This window comes from Metarhizium acridum (genome assembly GCF_019434415.1).
Source record: "Metarhizium acridum strain ARSEF 324 chromosome Unknown scaffold_13, whole genome shotgun sequence".
NCBI lineage: Eukaryota > Fungi > Ascomycota > Sordariomycetes > Hypocreales > Clavicipitaceae > Metarhizium > Metarhizium acridum.
Window position 1 is genome coordinate 1,914,722 of NW_027094016.1, and position 14,565 is coordinate 1,929,286.

At 50.2% G+C, this 14,565-nt stretch overlaps 5 protein-coding genes across 5 annotated transcripts; 2 read left to right on the forward strand and 3 right to left on the reverse strand.

Annotated features, from left to right (window-relative positions):
• The first annotated feature begins 4,403 nt into the window (after window positions 1-4,403).
• On the forward strand, window positions 4,404-9,774 carry J3458_003200 (uncharacterized protein). The gene is made up of 2 exons (XM_066117635.1): window positions 4,404-5,872; window positions 7,341-9,774. Exons 1-2 carry the CDS (start codon window positions 5,129-5,131, stop codon window positions 8,778-8,780), a joined length of 2,184 nt encoding a protein of 727 aa, XP_065977422.1. The 5' UTR covers window positions 4,404-5,128; the 3' UTR covers window positions 8,781-9,774.
• Window positions 9,775-10,199: 425 nt separating this feature from the next.
• On the forward strand, window positions 10,200-10,541 carry J3458_003202 (uncharacterized protein; the record flags this gene model as incomplete). Its single annotated transcript, XM_066117636.1, has 1 exon — window positions 10,200-10,541. One exon carries the CDS (start codon window positions 10,200-10,202, stop codon window positions 10,539-10,541), a length of 342 nt encoding a protein of 113 aa, XP_065977423.1.
• Window positions 10,542-10,667: 126 nt separating this feature from the next.
• Window positions 10,668-11,498, reverse strand: rad17_1 (RFC checkpoint protein Rad17; the record flags this gene model as incomplete). Its single annotated transcript, XM_066117637.1, has 1 exon — window positions 10,668-11,498. One exon carries the CDS (start codon window positions 11,496-11,498, stop codon window positions 10,668-10,670), a length of 831 nt encoding a protein of 276 aa, XP_065977424.1.
• A 283-nt stretch (window positions 11,499-11,781) lies between these two features.
• rad17_2 (RFC checkpoint protein Rad17) lies at window positions 11,782-13,254 on the reverse strand (the record flags this gene model as incomplete). Its single annotated transcript, XM_066117638.1, has 1 exon — window positions 11,782-13,254. The coding sequence occupies one exon, from the start codon at window positions 13,252-13,254 to the stop codon at window positions 11,782-11,784; it is 1,473 nt and encodes a 490-aa protein (XP_065977425.1).
• Window positions 13,255-13,813: 559 nt separating this feature from the next.
• On the reverse strand, window positions 13,814-14,554 carry rad17_3 (RFC checkpoint protein Rad17; the record flags this gene model as incomplete). Its single annotated transcript, XM_066117639.1, has 2 exons — window positions 13,814-13,920; window positions 13,981-14,554. 2 exons carry the CDS (start codon window positions 14,552-14,554, stop codon window positions 13,814-13,816), a joined length of 681 nt encoding a protein of 226 aa, XP_065977426.1.
• Window positions 14,555-14,565: the final 11 nt, after the last annotated feature.

Below are 14,565 nucleotides of genomic sequence, written 5' to 3' on the forward strand. Positions count from 1 at the left end.
GTTGCTTCCAGCCTCCACCTGCTCAAGGCAAGAAAAAGAGTTCGAGATATCTGTCGAATTAAGCACACCCAACGGCTAGCTCATCTCGCCATGTGCACAAACATGCTCATACTTGCTTGAAGGAAATCTTGACGACGAATGAAGAAGTGGTCGAGGGACATCCCAACATCCGTCTGCTCCGTGCCGTTATATCCACCATTCACACGTCCTCACCTGATGATATACACATGGCTGTTAGATACGCTAGGTTTCTAGGAACAGTCCTGCGTTCTTCTTTGCAAGCTTCAACTATTACCGCCACGTGAACGTTGGTATCTGCGGAGCGGATTTCGACCGCCGGGACCGCCACCATCAACACAACAAAGACCGGAAGAATTGGAGTCTTGAATTCCGAGACGGTATCAAGGTCGATACTTGATCCGGAAGACTTCGACTTTGGCTACGACTCACCGATGCGGGGTGTTGGGACTTCCCACCTAATTTTGAACCGATATCTGACGGTGTCGCGTGGTGGGACGGTTCCTTGGGTCGACATAGGGCATTGCGCTTCTCGTAATAAAAACATAAAAAGTTAAAAATAACAAAAATATATGGCTCGGACATTAGCGTATCTCCCGACAAGACTTGGCATGTCTCCGATGCAGTGCTCTCTCAGTCTGCATCCTCTAATACTTACGCGAATGCAGAGACCTCCCTGGGAGGTACAATAATTGCAGTTATCCTTGACTCCCTCAGTGGAGCGGATGCAACGCAACTCGATCTCGGTCGGAGGAGTGAACTCGGGATCGGAGTCGATCTTGGGCTGATACTCACCCAAGTACTGGGTCACGCATCGGTGACACCACTGGCTGTCGCCACGCACATTGGAATCTTCCCACTGAGCCTTGGCTCGGGCCCGAATCTCGGACGTCGCGCCACCACTCTTACGAGGCGAGAGGGACTCACCCCTCGCCATCTGGACTGCCTGGGCACGAGTGATGACGTTGGTAGGTGTGAACTCGAGCTGGCGCGAAGCTTTTCGAGTAGAAACCTGTTCCGATTTAGTATCGGACACTTCAATTATATCCCCCTCCAAAGCCTTGCGTTTGGTCGGAGTCTTGAAAGGGTTTTGGGTCGGAGTCTAGCCCAAAGGGACCGCAGGCACGGTAGTTAAAAGCTTTAAGGATGGCACGGCATCCATGACAATCACCACGTTCTCTATAGAATCACGTCAGAATCAGAAACCCCAAGAGGACAGGGACCGTCCACTTACCCCATTCGATGGGACCATTTGGAAAGGTGATCCGATACTGGGTGTGGAGAAATTGGCCGGTCGGACTCTTTGTTGGCGGCCTATGAACACGGTAATGACAGGAACCAAACGCTTCATGTACAAGCTTCTTCGTCGTTGCAGAGCAAGTAGTACATGGGGTTGTACGGAGTAGGGAGTACCAAGATATCTGCCAAGACATGATGACCCCTCTGCTCTTCGAAGTCAACTGCATCTGTGTAAGGTGTCCCCGGATATCTGGGTGAGAAACTATTGAAGTGTCCCGGCGTATGACTCGAGCATAATATGGAAGCCCCTCTGTGGTGTTGGGAGAGATGATGTTACCATACTTCCAGGGCGCGTACATAAACAGGACGGGGCCAAGGCACCACCGGGATGAGTTTCCGGCCAAGAATTCTAGAACATGTCGTATTTGATTGTTCAGAGTAGAGCCGGCAAAGTCGTAAAATGACAAGCCATATGTGAGATCATAATACTGACGAAGTTGGGATAGTCTCCTGCTGAATATGCAATTTGACCATATGAAATCATTTGCCGTAATCATTTTGTCTTGGTGTAATTATCATCGAGAATGACTGGACCAATTCATCCCCTTGAGACTTCCAGACGTCATAATCACGCGCAACGGTCACCTCTGTTCTGTTTCTGACGGGCTGATACAATGACGGCGCCGCCACCGACATGAAATTCTTCGGACTTTGGACGTCCCCTTCTCCCAAATGCCGGACGCGACATCTGTGCCCTTACAGAGTATACTATGTCGTCGTTGCTGTTTTGCCGTCCCCATAGCCTGTTTAAGCCGCCACATGGGGTAAAGTATAGTACTGCATAATGAACACGTTCATCGTCTTTTTGTACTCCGTACTAGACGCCAAATTTGATTATGTGGCGTTTTTGTATGGCGTCATTAAACATCGATGACAGCTGTCAAAATGTTGGGAAAGACGACGTCCCCTGCGGTGGCTGAGGATGCTGAATCTGACCCATGATCCTATTATTGGCCCCGGCTTGAGCATGGCCAATAGCTATCATTATCCTTTCGTGCGGGCTGTGGTTGACGGGCGACATTGATGACAGGAACCTTGGCGTGAGCCGGAGCTTATCTTGTTGAAGGGGGCCCCTTACATCGAAACAGCTGGCGGTTACAGAAAACGTGGAAGAGCCGAAATTTATGTTTGAGACAACAAGAAAAGGAACTGCTTGACACCTGCCTTTGAGACAATTATGTTCTCTTCCCTTCCTGTGATACATGGTCTGCTGCGGACTATGTACATCGAGATAGGTATTCTCTGGACTTGCTAAGAAATCAAGGGCGAGCTTCGTTAGTGCCTTCTTCATTACAGCTGATAACCACGCCTTGGAGGCTTGACGACACGCAACGTCTGATATCAAGGCTTCCGGATTGTGCACATACCGACTGGAGACCACTGTAGACCTGGCATGATTGTGGCAAGGGAGTATGGAGAAGTTGTCGACTGACCTTGGGTTCAAAATAATGCACGTTTCTTAGAAAGAGCAATATACGGAGTAATAACTGCCTCAATTGCCAGAAGTTAGAATGCCACAGTAGGCGAGCATTCACATGGAGATAAGCGACAAAAGGTTGTGACCATGTTAAGGACTTACCGGAGAACCGTACTTCAATCCAGATTCAAACTCAAAAGTCTGGTTTGTTTCGTCTCCCATCACCCAGTCCAATTCTTGTGATACATTAATCAGTTCTACGGAAAACGCTGTGACAGTGTCCATTATGTGGATGAACGAGCTGACGCAAGTGCTCAATTGCAAGCGAGTTAAGCACAAGTCACGAGAGCATCGGTGAAAATGTCCCTCATAAAGACGAGAACCTGCTAACCTCGATAACGTTGTGGCACATCTTGATACTTATGCTGTGTTATGTTGGGAGATGGCCTCTTGTGCGAGCCTATATGTTGTTTAGCCCCAAGTGCGCTCCTCTGTTACATGCCAAATAGTTCTTCTATGAAGAATAATAGTTAGGAAGTGTACGGGGCGGTGGCACTCAGGTTTGACTAAATGATTGCTTCGACACATGGAAGCCACCTAGCTATGGTTTGTCCTACCCCGTGCATGCTATCCACGACATCCCCTCGGCCGCTGCTGCTCCCTGTTTTTGAAGATCCAGACCAGGTTCGTAATATATCCTAGGCAGACTGGTCTTTTAGAAAGGCCCGACAAATTTGTTCCCGAGTTTGCGTGGGAGAGCCCAGGTGAACAGTCTAGTGCCGGACCGCAGTAGCTGTGTCTTATATTTCTTTATTTTTAGGTGGCTCTTGTTCTGTCTAGCCAAGCCACTTTTAGGGGCTCTACCCTGTCGAATACTGAATGGCTGGTAACTCGCAAGACATGAACCGGATTTCCTCATTGCCAAAGGCCAAGCACTCTGTACCTCGTAGTCGTATCACAACGTTGAGTAAGCGAAATTGTGTTTCTCGGCCTTTCTATGCGTGTGACGGAATACTCCGTACTATGCCTGAAGACTCGGTTAGTTGTTTCGGTGTTTTGCGGCCGCTGAGCAAGCCACGGTACCCCCAGTCTCAGAACTCGTGTTCATCCTTCATCTTTTTGAAAAGGCGAGAGTGGATAGCTCATATTTTTAGGCCTTCAAAAGGTTTGAACGAACATCGAGAGCGCGGAATAAGCTGCAGGTGTGGAGCGTACCTAGAAGATCTCTGGAACCACGACGTGGCTGGAGCTCAAGCTTTCCCCCTGGCCACCAGCGGTGCCCACTCTCCCGCTGAGCTGGGCTTGAATACTCCGTATCCGCCCATACAATGTTCATTGCCGAGTGCCACAAGTCTTCTCCGTGACGATCTTCTGGTTGGTGCTTGTTCTGGAGCCGCCACATTGTTCGCTTCAACGGGGATGCGTCTTGGCCCCTGGGCCGTCGGGGCCGTTACCTCTACTGTCATCCTTGAGCTGGCTGATTGTAAGGCGTATCAAAAGTTTTCTTGGCTGCAACGTCGTTCTCACGGAGATGGCCTGACCGGATCATGTGTGCTCACAATTGTGCTTTGCGAGGCGTTCATGACGCGTGAAGAAGCTGGAGTGCTTGATGCCGACTAGGATGCAGGCACGACCAGCCGCTCTTGCACTTTGTGCTCCGTGTACTTTGTGCACTGTCATATGCTCGTATCAGAGTCCTTGTGTATAATAGTATGTCCGTGCAACCTGCTGCCCTGGATGCCAGTGCAAAAAAGAAAACGATACATGAAGATATCACTGCCCACACGACCAACTTTTGACGTTCTACAGATTCTCCGTGCAAACCAACAACCGATTCATACTCATCTCTTTAACGACATGGATTGTCAGCCTGTTGCTCAGATTCAGATCATTGCTAACGACATGCTCTTTTTCGGCTTGCTGTAACTTTGAATAATCATCCCTGCCCCAAGGGCGAGTTGCTTGGGCATTTTGCGGCATTGCTTTCCCCTGCCTTGACCACCTTCATCGAGCACAGCTTTGCCGTCGCCAAGCACCTCGTACAGTCTTTTCTCACAGGCCTAACCTTGACTGTGGGCTCTACAATACAATTATACAGCGTGCACTTTATGCTGCACAGCTCGCAAGCTCGCTTTTTCTTCCCATTCAGTCCAGCGCCTGGGAAGATTGCAAAGAGCTTGCAAGTCCGAAGGATCAGTGACTGGGGAGCGCCCTGGGTCCCGCGAAGTGCTCCATTTGTTAAGAACGGGGTTACATCCAAATTTATCTGGTCACGACTACAGGTACCTACTTTTAATCGAGGTGACTCCCGAGTACGGAGTAGTGCCCTGGATATCCGGTCAGTTAATTGTTAGAGTCGTACGTTTTGGGCGATAGCTCGGTTGCTGGGCTAGCATGGCTCAGGTCGACAACAGCCGGGGCTGGGAAGCCGACGACAATGGCAATCTCCATTTGGCTTATCCCATTTCTCCCGTCTACTATCAGGAGATGAAAAGCTTTCTCGATCTCGACTCTCCCAGGAACTCGTTTTCTCTCTCGACAGGCGAGCACGACCATGCCAACTACTACCATTCTAGTTTCTTGTTGTTGGATTCCGTTCCTGCTGCTGTAGCCGCCATGGCAGCTAATGCGCCTTCGACTATTGAAAAGCTAGAGTCTATTGCTAGCACGTGTAGCGCCAGGGACAGTGCCCGCCGAGCTAGACTTGGCTCTTCCAATAGCCTTGCGACATTGCCAATGTCTTTCAGGACAGAGACTTGTACCAATTCCAATAGCTCCACAAGAAGTCGAAATCGACACGACATTCTGCCAAATGCCAGAGGTCCTTTTCGTCGACCACGAGTGCGAGACAGTTTTACTGACAGCGGCGACGATACCGAACATCCACATGTGGGCAACACACTGCATCACTGCTATAGTAGCATAAGGCTCATTAACAACGAGGTCGTCAAGAAAGCTGTGCCAACAACCCCAAAGCCTCAATCTCGAAGCGCAAATCAGAGTGGCAACCCCATCCAAACATTCAAGCCTCGGCAGAGCTCTTCTCACGGGAGAGCATCATCCTCAGATGGCCTGTCACGATCTCCAGCCCTAACGAGGGATGAATTTGAGGCACTGCCACCTACTATTCAACGCAAAGTAAGTTAATGACACTGGAACAAGACGCATCGAGAACAGAGAAGCAAGTGATGGAATTGGGACTTGACAAGACGGATACACAGAAGTCACCAATTGATGGGGTCTCAGCCCGAGCCTGGCACGGACTTCTTTGGGATGGTTCTGAAAAGAAGCAATCCGCATATTGATGGCACATAGACAAGAGGCGGAAGGTTCAGGCACAGTCGCCAAAAAAAGTCAGTTTCGAGTGTAGCAGGCGCAACTTTGGCATATTGTTGCTTCCGCCATCTGTGCACTGGCTGCAAGTTGCTGATCTTGGTCGTTCTGGCTAATTATGATTGCTACGCCGCTCTGCCTGTTCCCTCAACCTAACGAGGGCGTCTCCTTGTCACTCTCCGTCTAGTGCAAGTCATCTTCGCTTCCCTCAATGCCGTCATCTCTTTCTCTTTCTTTTCCTGTTCTATTTCCTTCCCTTATAATTGTCCTGGCTCGAGCACATGTTTACTTCGCCCTTTTACGACTCTTGTCGTACGGAGTACTCCCTGCCCTTACCCATCCCCCTGGGCCCCAATATTGTTCGGTCCTCCCCTGCAAATGCAATGCACGGTCAGGCCCACGGCGGTGAGCCATGAGATGTTTGACCAGGGATGAACCCAAAGCAAGCCCAAATCCAACACCCCATGTGTTCTCGGCACGGAGTACGTGTACTCCGCGAGTACTTGCAACAGTGTGCTTTGTCTGGTTCGCAAGCAGAAGTGCCCTTGGCCAACACCACCCCGCGCGACTCATTCGCTGAAATGGTTCTAAGCGTTCCCTGTTTTCTTTTGTCCCTGCATCCTCCTACCCTCCACACTTTCGTCACAAGTCATATTCAGACCAAGGCCATTCCACATACGGAGAACTAGGACTGTGTGCTGTGATCTGGGCTGGACGTAGTTCCAGCGGTCAAGCACCATTCGGGCCACGACAGCACGTTCCCTCACACCCTCGGTTCAGAACTGACCAGCCAGGGACGGACCAGATTGCGCAGCTGGTCACCCCAAGAGCAATCTGTTTAATCTAATAGACTGTCGGTTGTGGCTGCTGGGTAAATAGGGGTGTCCCTTGTTGTACTTGTGCTTGGAAGATGGAGAACTGCTCTGGGCTAATACGTACATGCGTGTACTGATTTGTACGGCGTACAGTAGTACAAACGCGATATGGCCCTTTAGTCTGCCGCAGTTCACGATGTCACCACGACGTACCCGCTTCCTTGACATATGGTTACCCGTGGTGTGTGCCAGGGCTCGTTCCTGCGTTGAAACATGCCATTCCCTTTCTAGCACAACTGCCTCTGACATGGTAATCTCGACCCGAGATCTAGCCATATGTATACTCCGTCCATCCCTCTCACGATCAATACTTACTCTTTCCTTCTCCTCTTTATCCGTCTAGATGAGCCGTCTCCCATGTTTGACACAAACACTAATTGCGTCCTGATCCCGAATAGTACTTCTCAACGCTCGAGCGCCTCCGTATCATTCAGAGGCAGGATTACCCAGCAATAGACAATTCTGGCCAGGAGAGCTCCGATAATATCTCTTTTGCCTGGTCTTGTGACGAGGAAGACAGACCGCCTCTCAGACTTGGCTTTGGCCAAGACGAGCTTGAGAACGCTCCCCATCGCCGGTCTCAAGGCAACGCATTGCGGATATATGCTAGTCCAGGGAATCGCCTTGGGAGGAATCGCTACGCTAGCTGTGACCAGTTGCGGGGACAGAGGTCGAGGCAGAGTATGATATTGGATGCAACGGAGGAATCGATCCTTCGAATTGGAAAACGGCAACCGCGATTTGAAAGTCCGTCCAGAAGCTCGACAAGTCCGAAACCAAATCCTGACAGGATGGTGTCGCTCTCTGCTGATACCACAACTACCGCTCCGGATATCAAGTCTACTGCCGATTCCATGTATGAGTCGTTCCGCTGGTTAGAGGAGGAGGAGGACCTGGATTTGAAGTTGTGCCTCGATGACTATCATTTCAATTTACGAGGCGAAGATGTGTCGGCTGAGAAGCACCGGCCGTCATTTAGACGACACCTATCCATTTCCAAGCTTCCTTTCAGCAGTCGTGCTTCATCTACATGGAGTCGGCCAACTACCAAGGACACCTCTGCGAGCCCGCCACTGATGGGATCACCTACTGCCTCAAGCCCGACTTCACCTATTCTTGGCCATGTTCGCCGAAGATCACGGGCTCTTTCTCTTATTTCACCCAACAAGCAGCTGGTTCCAGATGCATCTGTCTCGATTGATGCCGCAGCAGCACATTACCAGGATCCAGACGCAAGGATGAAGCTCCGGGTGTATCTTGCCTCGCCACACAAGTTTGACGAAGCCGTTGAATTTGGTTTTCCATCAATTGAGGAAGTACAGAGCAAGGAAAATTACCCACGACGTACGAGGGCAAGTTTGTCACGAGGACAGTCAACCAACGCCACGGGCAAGTCAAATAACTCTCTTGAGGATGACAAATCCTCGGTCTACAGTGATGAGGCCTCTACCAAGGAGCCCGAGTCGCCTAGGACCCCGGAAATCATGGAGAAACCTCTATCAGTCAAACCAGTTCGTGTGAGCCAAGAGAAGGACGACATATCAAACACGGCCGGTTATGCTCAAGCACCAGCAGCATGTCGGGAAATGACACTTCGTATGACCCTGACACGGCCCGATCTTCGTGCAAATGAGGATCAAATTTATGGTTGGCAAAAGACCTCCAACGGACGAAAGTCTCAGGCCAGAGACGAGCCGTTGTCGCCAGTGTCTGCTACCCGAGAAGGACACTCAAAAGAAAGCATTGAGCGGCAGTTTGCCACTATGGATCAAGAAGACCTACTGGCAAATGACAATGGCGTAATGAAGAGATTCTGGAATCGTGTGCGTCGGTCATAATTTTGTGCTGATGTCGGCCTAAACTACTTGCGAGATGTCACCGCCGTATTTGGCTTACGAATCCTTTTATCTACCTCTCTCGAAATCGCAATTACACTCAAACCCGCACGTGTGTACATACACTCACAGCTACACACACGCAACAAAAGACACAAATACACGAGCAAGTAAGCCCATCTCGGAACTGATATCACGAAATGAGTTTTTTTTTCCTTCTTTCATCGCTCTTGCTACGCTTATACCCTTTTGCTGTCCCGGTTTTGCTTTTTATTCTACCCATACCCGACTTTACGATTCTTACGTCAGATGGCAATTTTTGGTCATTTAGAAGCGACAATGCATAGATAGATAGATAGTCTGCTTAGGGTCCACCTCAACCAGCTATCATCCCATGCCATTAGGAGGAGTTCGACGGAATCTGACAATCATCTTGCTACTTGAAGCGAGTTTTTTTTTTCCTTTGTTTGAATTTCGAGGGAGCTGGTCTGTTCACGAACAAAGGGAACTGTGGACGCACAGGGGAGAGGCTCTGTTTGATTATTTGACTGCGCGTACTGGAAGCCCAAGGAGTCATTTTACTTGCACGGAGGAACTTGATGGGATGATGGAGGTAGAAGACATGAGACGTAGTCGGGTAGACACACGACTCTTTTTAATTTTACGCCCCGTCCACGAGCTGGGCACGTTTGCCCCGAATCCACCCTTGTCTAGAGCCACCATGATGCGTATTGATGAATGCGGCGATGGTCGTGTGAGATGTTGTGTTGTTTCATCACGGCTCTCGGACGCTGGAGTTGTGGGTTTCGGAGCCAGCGACGAAGCAAGAAGGCACCAATACTACGTGGCCAAGTGTGCTTTGTACAGCATGATATCACGGTATTGCATGCATTATGTGTGCACCTGCAACCTTTGTTACAATGCGATGGTATGTACGGTACTTGCAACCCGCTCAACGTGGTGTAGGTCCACAATCCAAATGCTTGGTGCAGCAATCTCCTGCATGAGCGGTTGCTTTTTGGTCCCCCAAGCCCCGCTTCCCAGGTGTGTCCGTCCATAGCTCTTTTTGTATTCTTATTTTGCCTTTGCTCTTTTTGCTTGTTCACCAGCCACGAGACGTTTACAAGTCGGGGGTAAATCGGTGTTGTCGTAGCCCCAATCCATACTAGCCGCTGTTACGCCATGACTTTCCTTCCCGGCGGCGAGGTCATGGTAGCGTGGCTTGATTTAGCTCGCTGCAGGGTCAATGGGACGAACGGGTTAAGATGGACAAGGCACCCTCGTTGGAATTCAATGCCGCCTCCCTGTAACTATGTACATAGACTCTCGGACCAATACTCCATATGGAGCCGCAGCTTGTAACGTGCTCTGGCTGGCAGACCGCAAACGGCGCTTCAGCCTCAGGTTGGATTATTACTAACTATGGAGCTGGTGTTTTCTTTCTTCCCTGGCCGGGCCACCACTCTTCCGCCCTCCCCTGGTGGCATGCATAGGTCCGAGCACCTGCAGATCTGGCAAACCGCAAGACCAAACCCACCTCGAGAGACCTACACAAGTAGCTTGCTGAGGACTTTGGATGATGCCGGGGGTGTATGGGCTGCATGGATGGATTGCTGTTTGGTGGTGCGGGCCTCTTTGAAGCCTCTGACCTACCCGGGTGTTATTTTACAAGGCAGTTTGAATGGCAAGCTGGATCGCCAAACCTTAGCAACAAGGGCGCGAACAATATCTGGACCTTCTGTGCGACGGAAACAAGCAAATTGATGAGCACCGTGCTCAAGTACCCATAGTCCCGCAACTAGCTCATGCTCGTCATGAGCGCCTCCTTACCCCATTCGTTGGTGTAGAAATAAGATATAGTACAGTAAAAAATCAAGCACACGCCCTCTTTCAATCCTCGATATCATCGTCGCTTAATACTAACTTTTGAGCTAACATGCCGGACATGCCGCCGGCTTTGATCCGCGCACTCTTCTTACGCGGACTTGATTCTTCTGAGGGTTTGTCTGTGGCCCAAGCCTCGCCCAGCGTTGCATCATCCTCTGCCTCGAATTCTTCATCGGCGGCAGCTGTGACGCCATGAAAGGACACGACCTTTTCAAGGTCTCGTAGTCGCACGCCTGTTCTTCGGGTTCGTGCTATGTGAGCCATATAAGGTAGTCGGTCGAGGAGCATTTCTCGCTGAGCTGAGCTGCCCAGTGACAGCAAGGGCGACGAGTCCGAGGATTCTTCCTTTTGTTCGGTAGTGTTTGCAATTGCGGCCCGTGTCTGTTGTTGGCGTTGCATCCAAGAAAAAGACTCTCCAGAGGATTGGGACCTCAAAAATGCATTTGCGCCGTCTGTTAGATTTTTTGTTGCCAGTTCTGATTCGCCCTTCAATATCCTTGATGACCACATGTCGACAATGCCCTCAATCTCTTCCTTTGCCTTCCACAGCTTCAAACTCGTCGGATAAAACATCTTGAATGCATCACTGCCTTTGGACATTGTAGTCGTCTTGCGTTTGACCGGGTTGGGTAAGGAGAAGAGCATGCCTCTAACGGCGACTTGAAATGTCATTTCGTCCTGCCGAAGAAGATGGCTGCCTGAATCTCGACCGCTGAAACCACCGAAGCCGCCCCTACCTCCGAAAAATACGTCTCGGGATGGGCAGAGAAGATCGCTTTCTGATAAATATTCTATACATTCGTTGACATAGTCCACCGGCGTTGATAGATCCATAGGGTCGGTGCTTTGACATGACAGAATGTAATTCTCATGGAGGGCGGATATGAATGTATGAGTGTCTGTACCGATTTCATCAATAAGAGAATCAACAGATACTTGTGACCTCTTCGGGCGGGCATATTCTGATAAGAATGGGGGAAGATTTTCGATTGCATCATTTGCTGGCGCCTTTTCGTCCCTCTTGTTATATACGACTTTGCCAACTGCGTGAAATATGCCCAAGCTGGCTTCGCGTTGCGATATCAACTCTAGGCTCTCTGCTTCCCCCTTTGTCAAACTAATCGAATCCCTCGTACTTTTTTTGGTTTTGGTAAAAGCGACCTTGGCTCCCCAGTCCGAGTCTTCGTACCCCTTTGAGGCACAAGAACTCGAGAGAGGAGACGGCGTTTCGAATGTCTCCGATTTCGCCCAGTCTCTTAAGCACTTGGGGACCAGGAGTTCGTCTGCGCCCGGACTTTCTCGCTTCCTTTAAGACGACAAGTTCCAAGGCCTTTGCCAGAATCGAAGGTGCAATTGCATTGAACTCTATCACACCAACACCAGGGTGACGAAGTATTTCTGGTCCCAGAAGGCGATGGGCCGTAAGGCTATCAGCTGATGCAGATGTTGTTGTCAACAAGGTCTCTGAAATGACCAAAACAATCGGACTGATCTGATCCCTATGCTGAGACGCCTTGCCAAAATTGGCCAGTGAAGGCGTATGCGCAGCCAGGTACTGGAGTATTGTGCTGCGGAAAGAGGTCAACGCTGACGAGGACCTTGAAAATGTGTTTGGGAACTCCTCTACGAGGATGATTCGCTTGGCTCGACTTTGAGCAAGCCCGTTTGAATTCTTCATGGTTGTGTTGGCCGGCTCATCCACATCTAGTGTCCCAAACTTGCCGCCACGGCCAAGGAATTCCCCGAACTGGCCCGACACAGAGACATATCCCGTGCCCGAATTTGTCGTAGGATTTTTCCACTCGAGGAGTTCACAGCCCATATCGGTCGCCAACAGCCGGACAGTGGTTGTCTTGCCCGAGCCTGCTGCTCCTTTGAGGATCAAAATCCGCTGTCGCATGCGTCCTGACATAACATCTTCTAGCCATCTTCGAACATCTGCAACTTTCTTCTTGTGGACTGCCAGTTCATCCAGATTTCTCGGCCCGAACCGCTCCGACCATGGTCGCAAATCGTCATCGACACCAACTGGATTTGCAGGTCTGGGTGGTTTGAGGAACATTGAACCAGTGTTTGACGACTCGCTCGGCGCAACTGCACTCGCATTTCTCATTCTTTTGCGGGCATGTTGGCTGACCAAGCTCGATGAGCTAGCCTTGAGTTCTGATATCTCGTCATCTTCGGATATTGGATCGCTGATGGGGTCATCGATGGGCGAAGGTCGCTTTTCGCTCCCCCTTCCCGGATTCGTGGCCCGTTGGGCTTGTTTCATAAAGAGTGCCTTGAGATCGGCCGTCTTGCCCCTTTCTTCCATTCGTCCAACATCTTTGGACTTCTTGGGGCTGGGACTGCTACCATTCTTCTGTGAGCTTGCTTCCCGCGTCTTTCGAGGAGACAAACTGGTGCCAGATTGGCCCGCAAAACCTTTGCAATTGAGGGAACTTGTAGACGCAGTTGTGGCTGGGGCTTTTGAAGAGGAGCTCGGCGAAGACAGAAGGAAGTTGGAGAGGGTGTTGGCTCGAGGCTGCTCATCTTCGTCATCAGACGCCTCAACTGGGTTCCGCCTGCGGCGTTTCGCGGGCGGTGCCATCAAAGCGACTGAAGCATTTGTGTATCCGGAGTTCCATGCGGACTGTGTCTGTAGAATTGAGCTCAACCAGTCGGTCAGGAAAGCTGCCAACTGGTCTGATGTTGACGGCGAGTAATGGGAGGACGTGACACTACGTTTGCCCGAAGTCTGGTCACTGCATGCTGTCAGACCAGGCCAGACTTGGCCCAACCAGCTGAAGTGCCAGGCTGCCAGGCACCTGTGGTGACCCGGTCCACTGGAGGCCATCCGCCAGGGCTTCAAATGTCCGTAGCTGACCAGACTGGAGCTTGAGCTGAGTGCTGTTAGTACAGCGACCCCACCAGACTTCAACATTACCCACATGCAGTCATCTGGGCCCTTGGTAAAACCTAGGTAGTCATCAATGTGTGCATAGCACCAAAGGAACATGCTATCAATTGCTTTGTATTTGACCAGAGTAATGAACAGATATAGTTTCAATTTGCACTGACTCACATTTAGGTGTACATACAGCACGAGACATGTTTTCACACTTAAACACAATCCTCTACGAATACAAGCGATCCAAAACCCTTTGGGTTTAGAAACTCCATCCGTGAAAATTATCCACAAACGTTGCGGCCGCCCGGAGATAAAAAGTATCCTCGTCTCCCCAAAGTCTACCAATATCCCTCATTGCCCGGATTGCTAAACAGTTAGTTAGATTGTCTCCTCGGAAACTTTAGGGGCTTATCACTGGTAACCTACCCTTGACATAATGTGCATCGCCTGAAAACTGGGAGTTCAGCGCCTTGTCCTGGATATACTTCCAGCCACGGCCATTGCAGTCTTTGTCGATGTTTTCGAGATTCGGACATGGCCTCCCCTTCAAGACAAAGACTGCAATGACTAAAAGCCACCACTGCCTCACAAGGCTGATGTGATACTTGGCTGGGAAGAATGGCAGCAGGACCCTCAACGCATAGCTGGTCGTAAGCAGATGCACGATGAAGAAGTTGTAATTATGTGATTTAGGGTCGACCGATGTAACAAAAAGAGCAACGGAGGCTCTCTGTGATGATTCAAAATCCTTGATCGGATCGGAGATATTCCAGGCATTCCAGTACTCCATTATCAGGTCCTCATGATTGGTAATCGTGCTTTCAAACCTTCCAAAGTCAATTTCTTTCGACAGACTGTTGAAATTTTCATCCTCGGATATCTTGACAAGCAGATCAAGCACTGAGCTGCTGCTTTTAGATGAGGGCCTTGTGTAGGACGCATCGGCGCTGTACTTGTAGAGAAAATTTTGCTGCACTGACGCCAGTGTAAGAGCCTCCATTGCGACTTCTC

Coding starts and splice junctions, on each gene's coding strand:
- J3458_003200 (XM_066117635.1), top strand. CDS start 5,129: ATGGCTCAGGTCGACAACAGCCGGGGCTGGGAAGCCGACGACAATGGC. Junction 5,873..7,340: donor CACCTACTATTCAACGCAAA/GTAAGTTAATGA, acceptor GATCCCGAATAG/TACTTCTCAACGCTCGAGCG.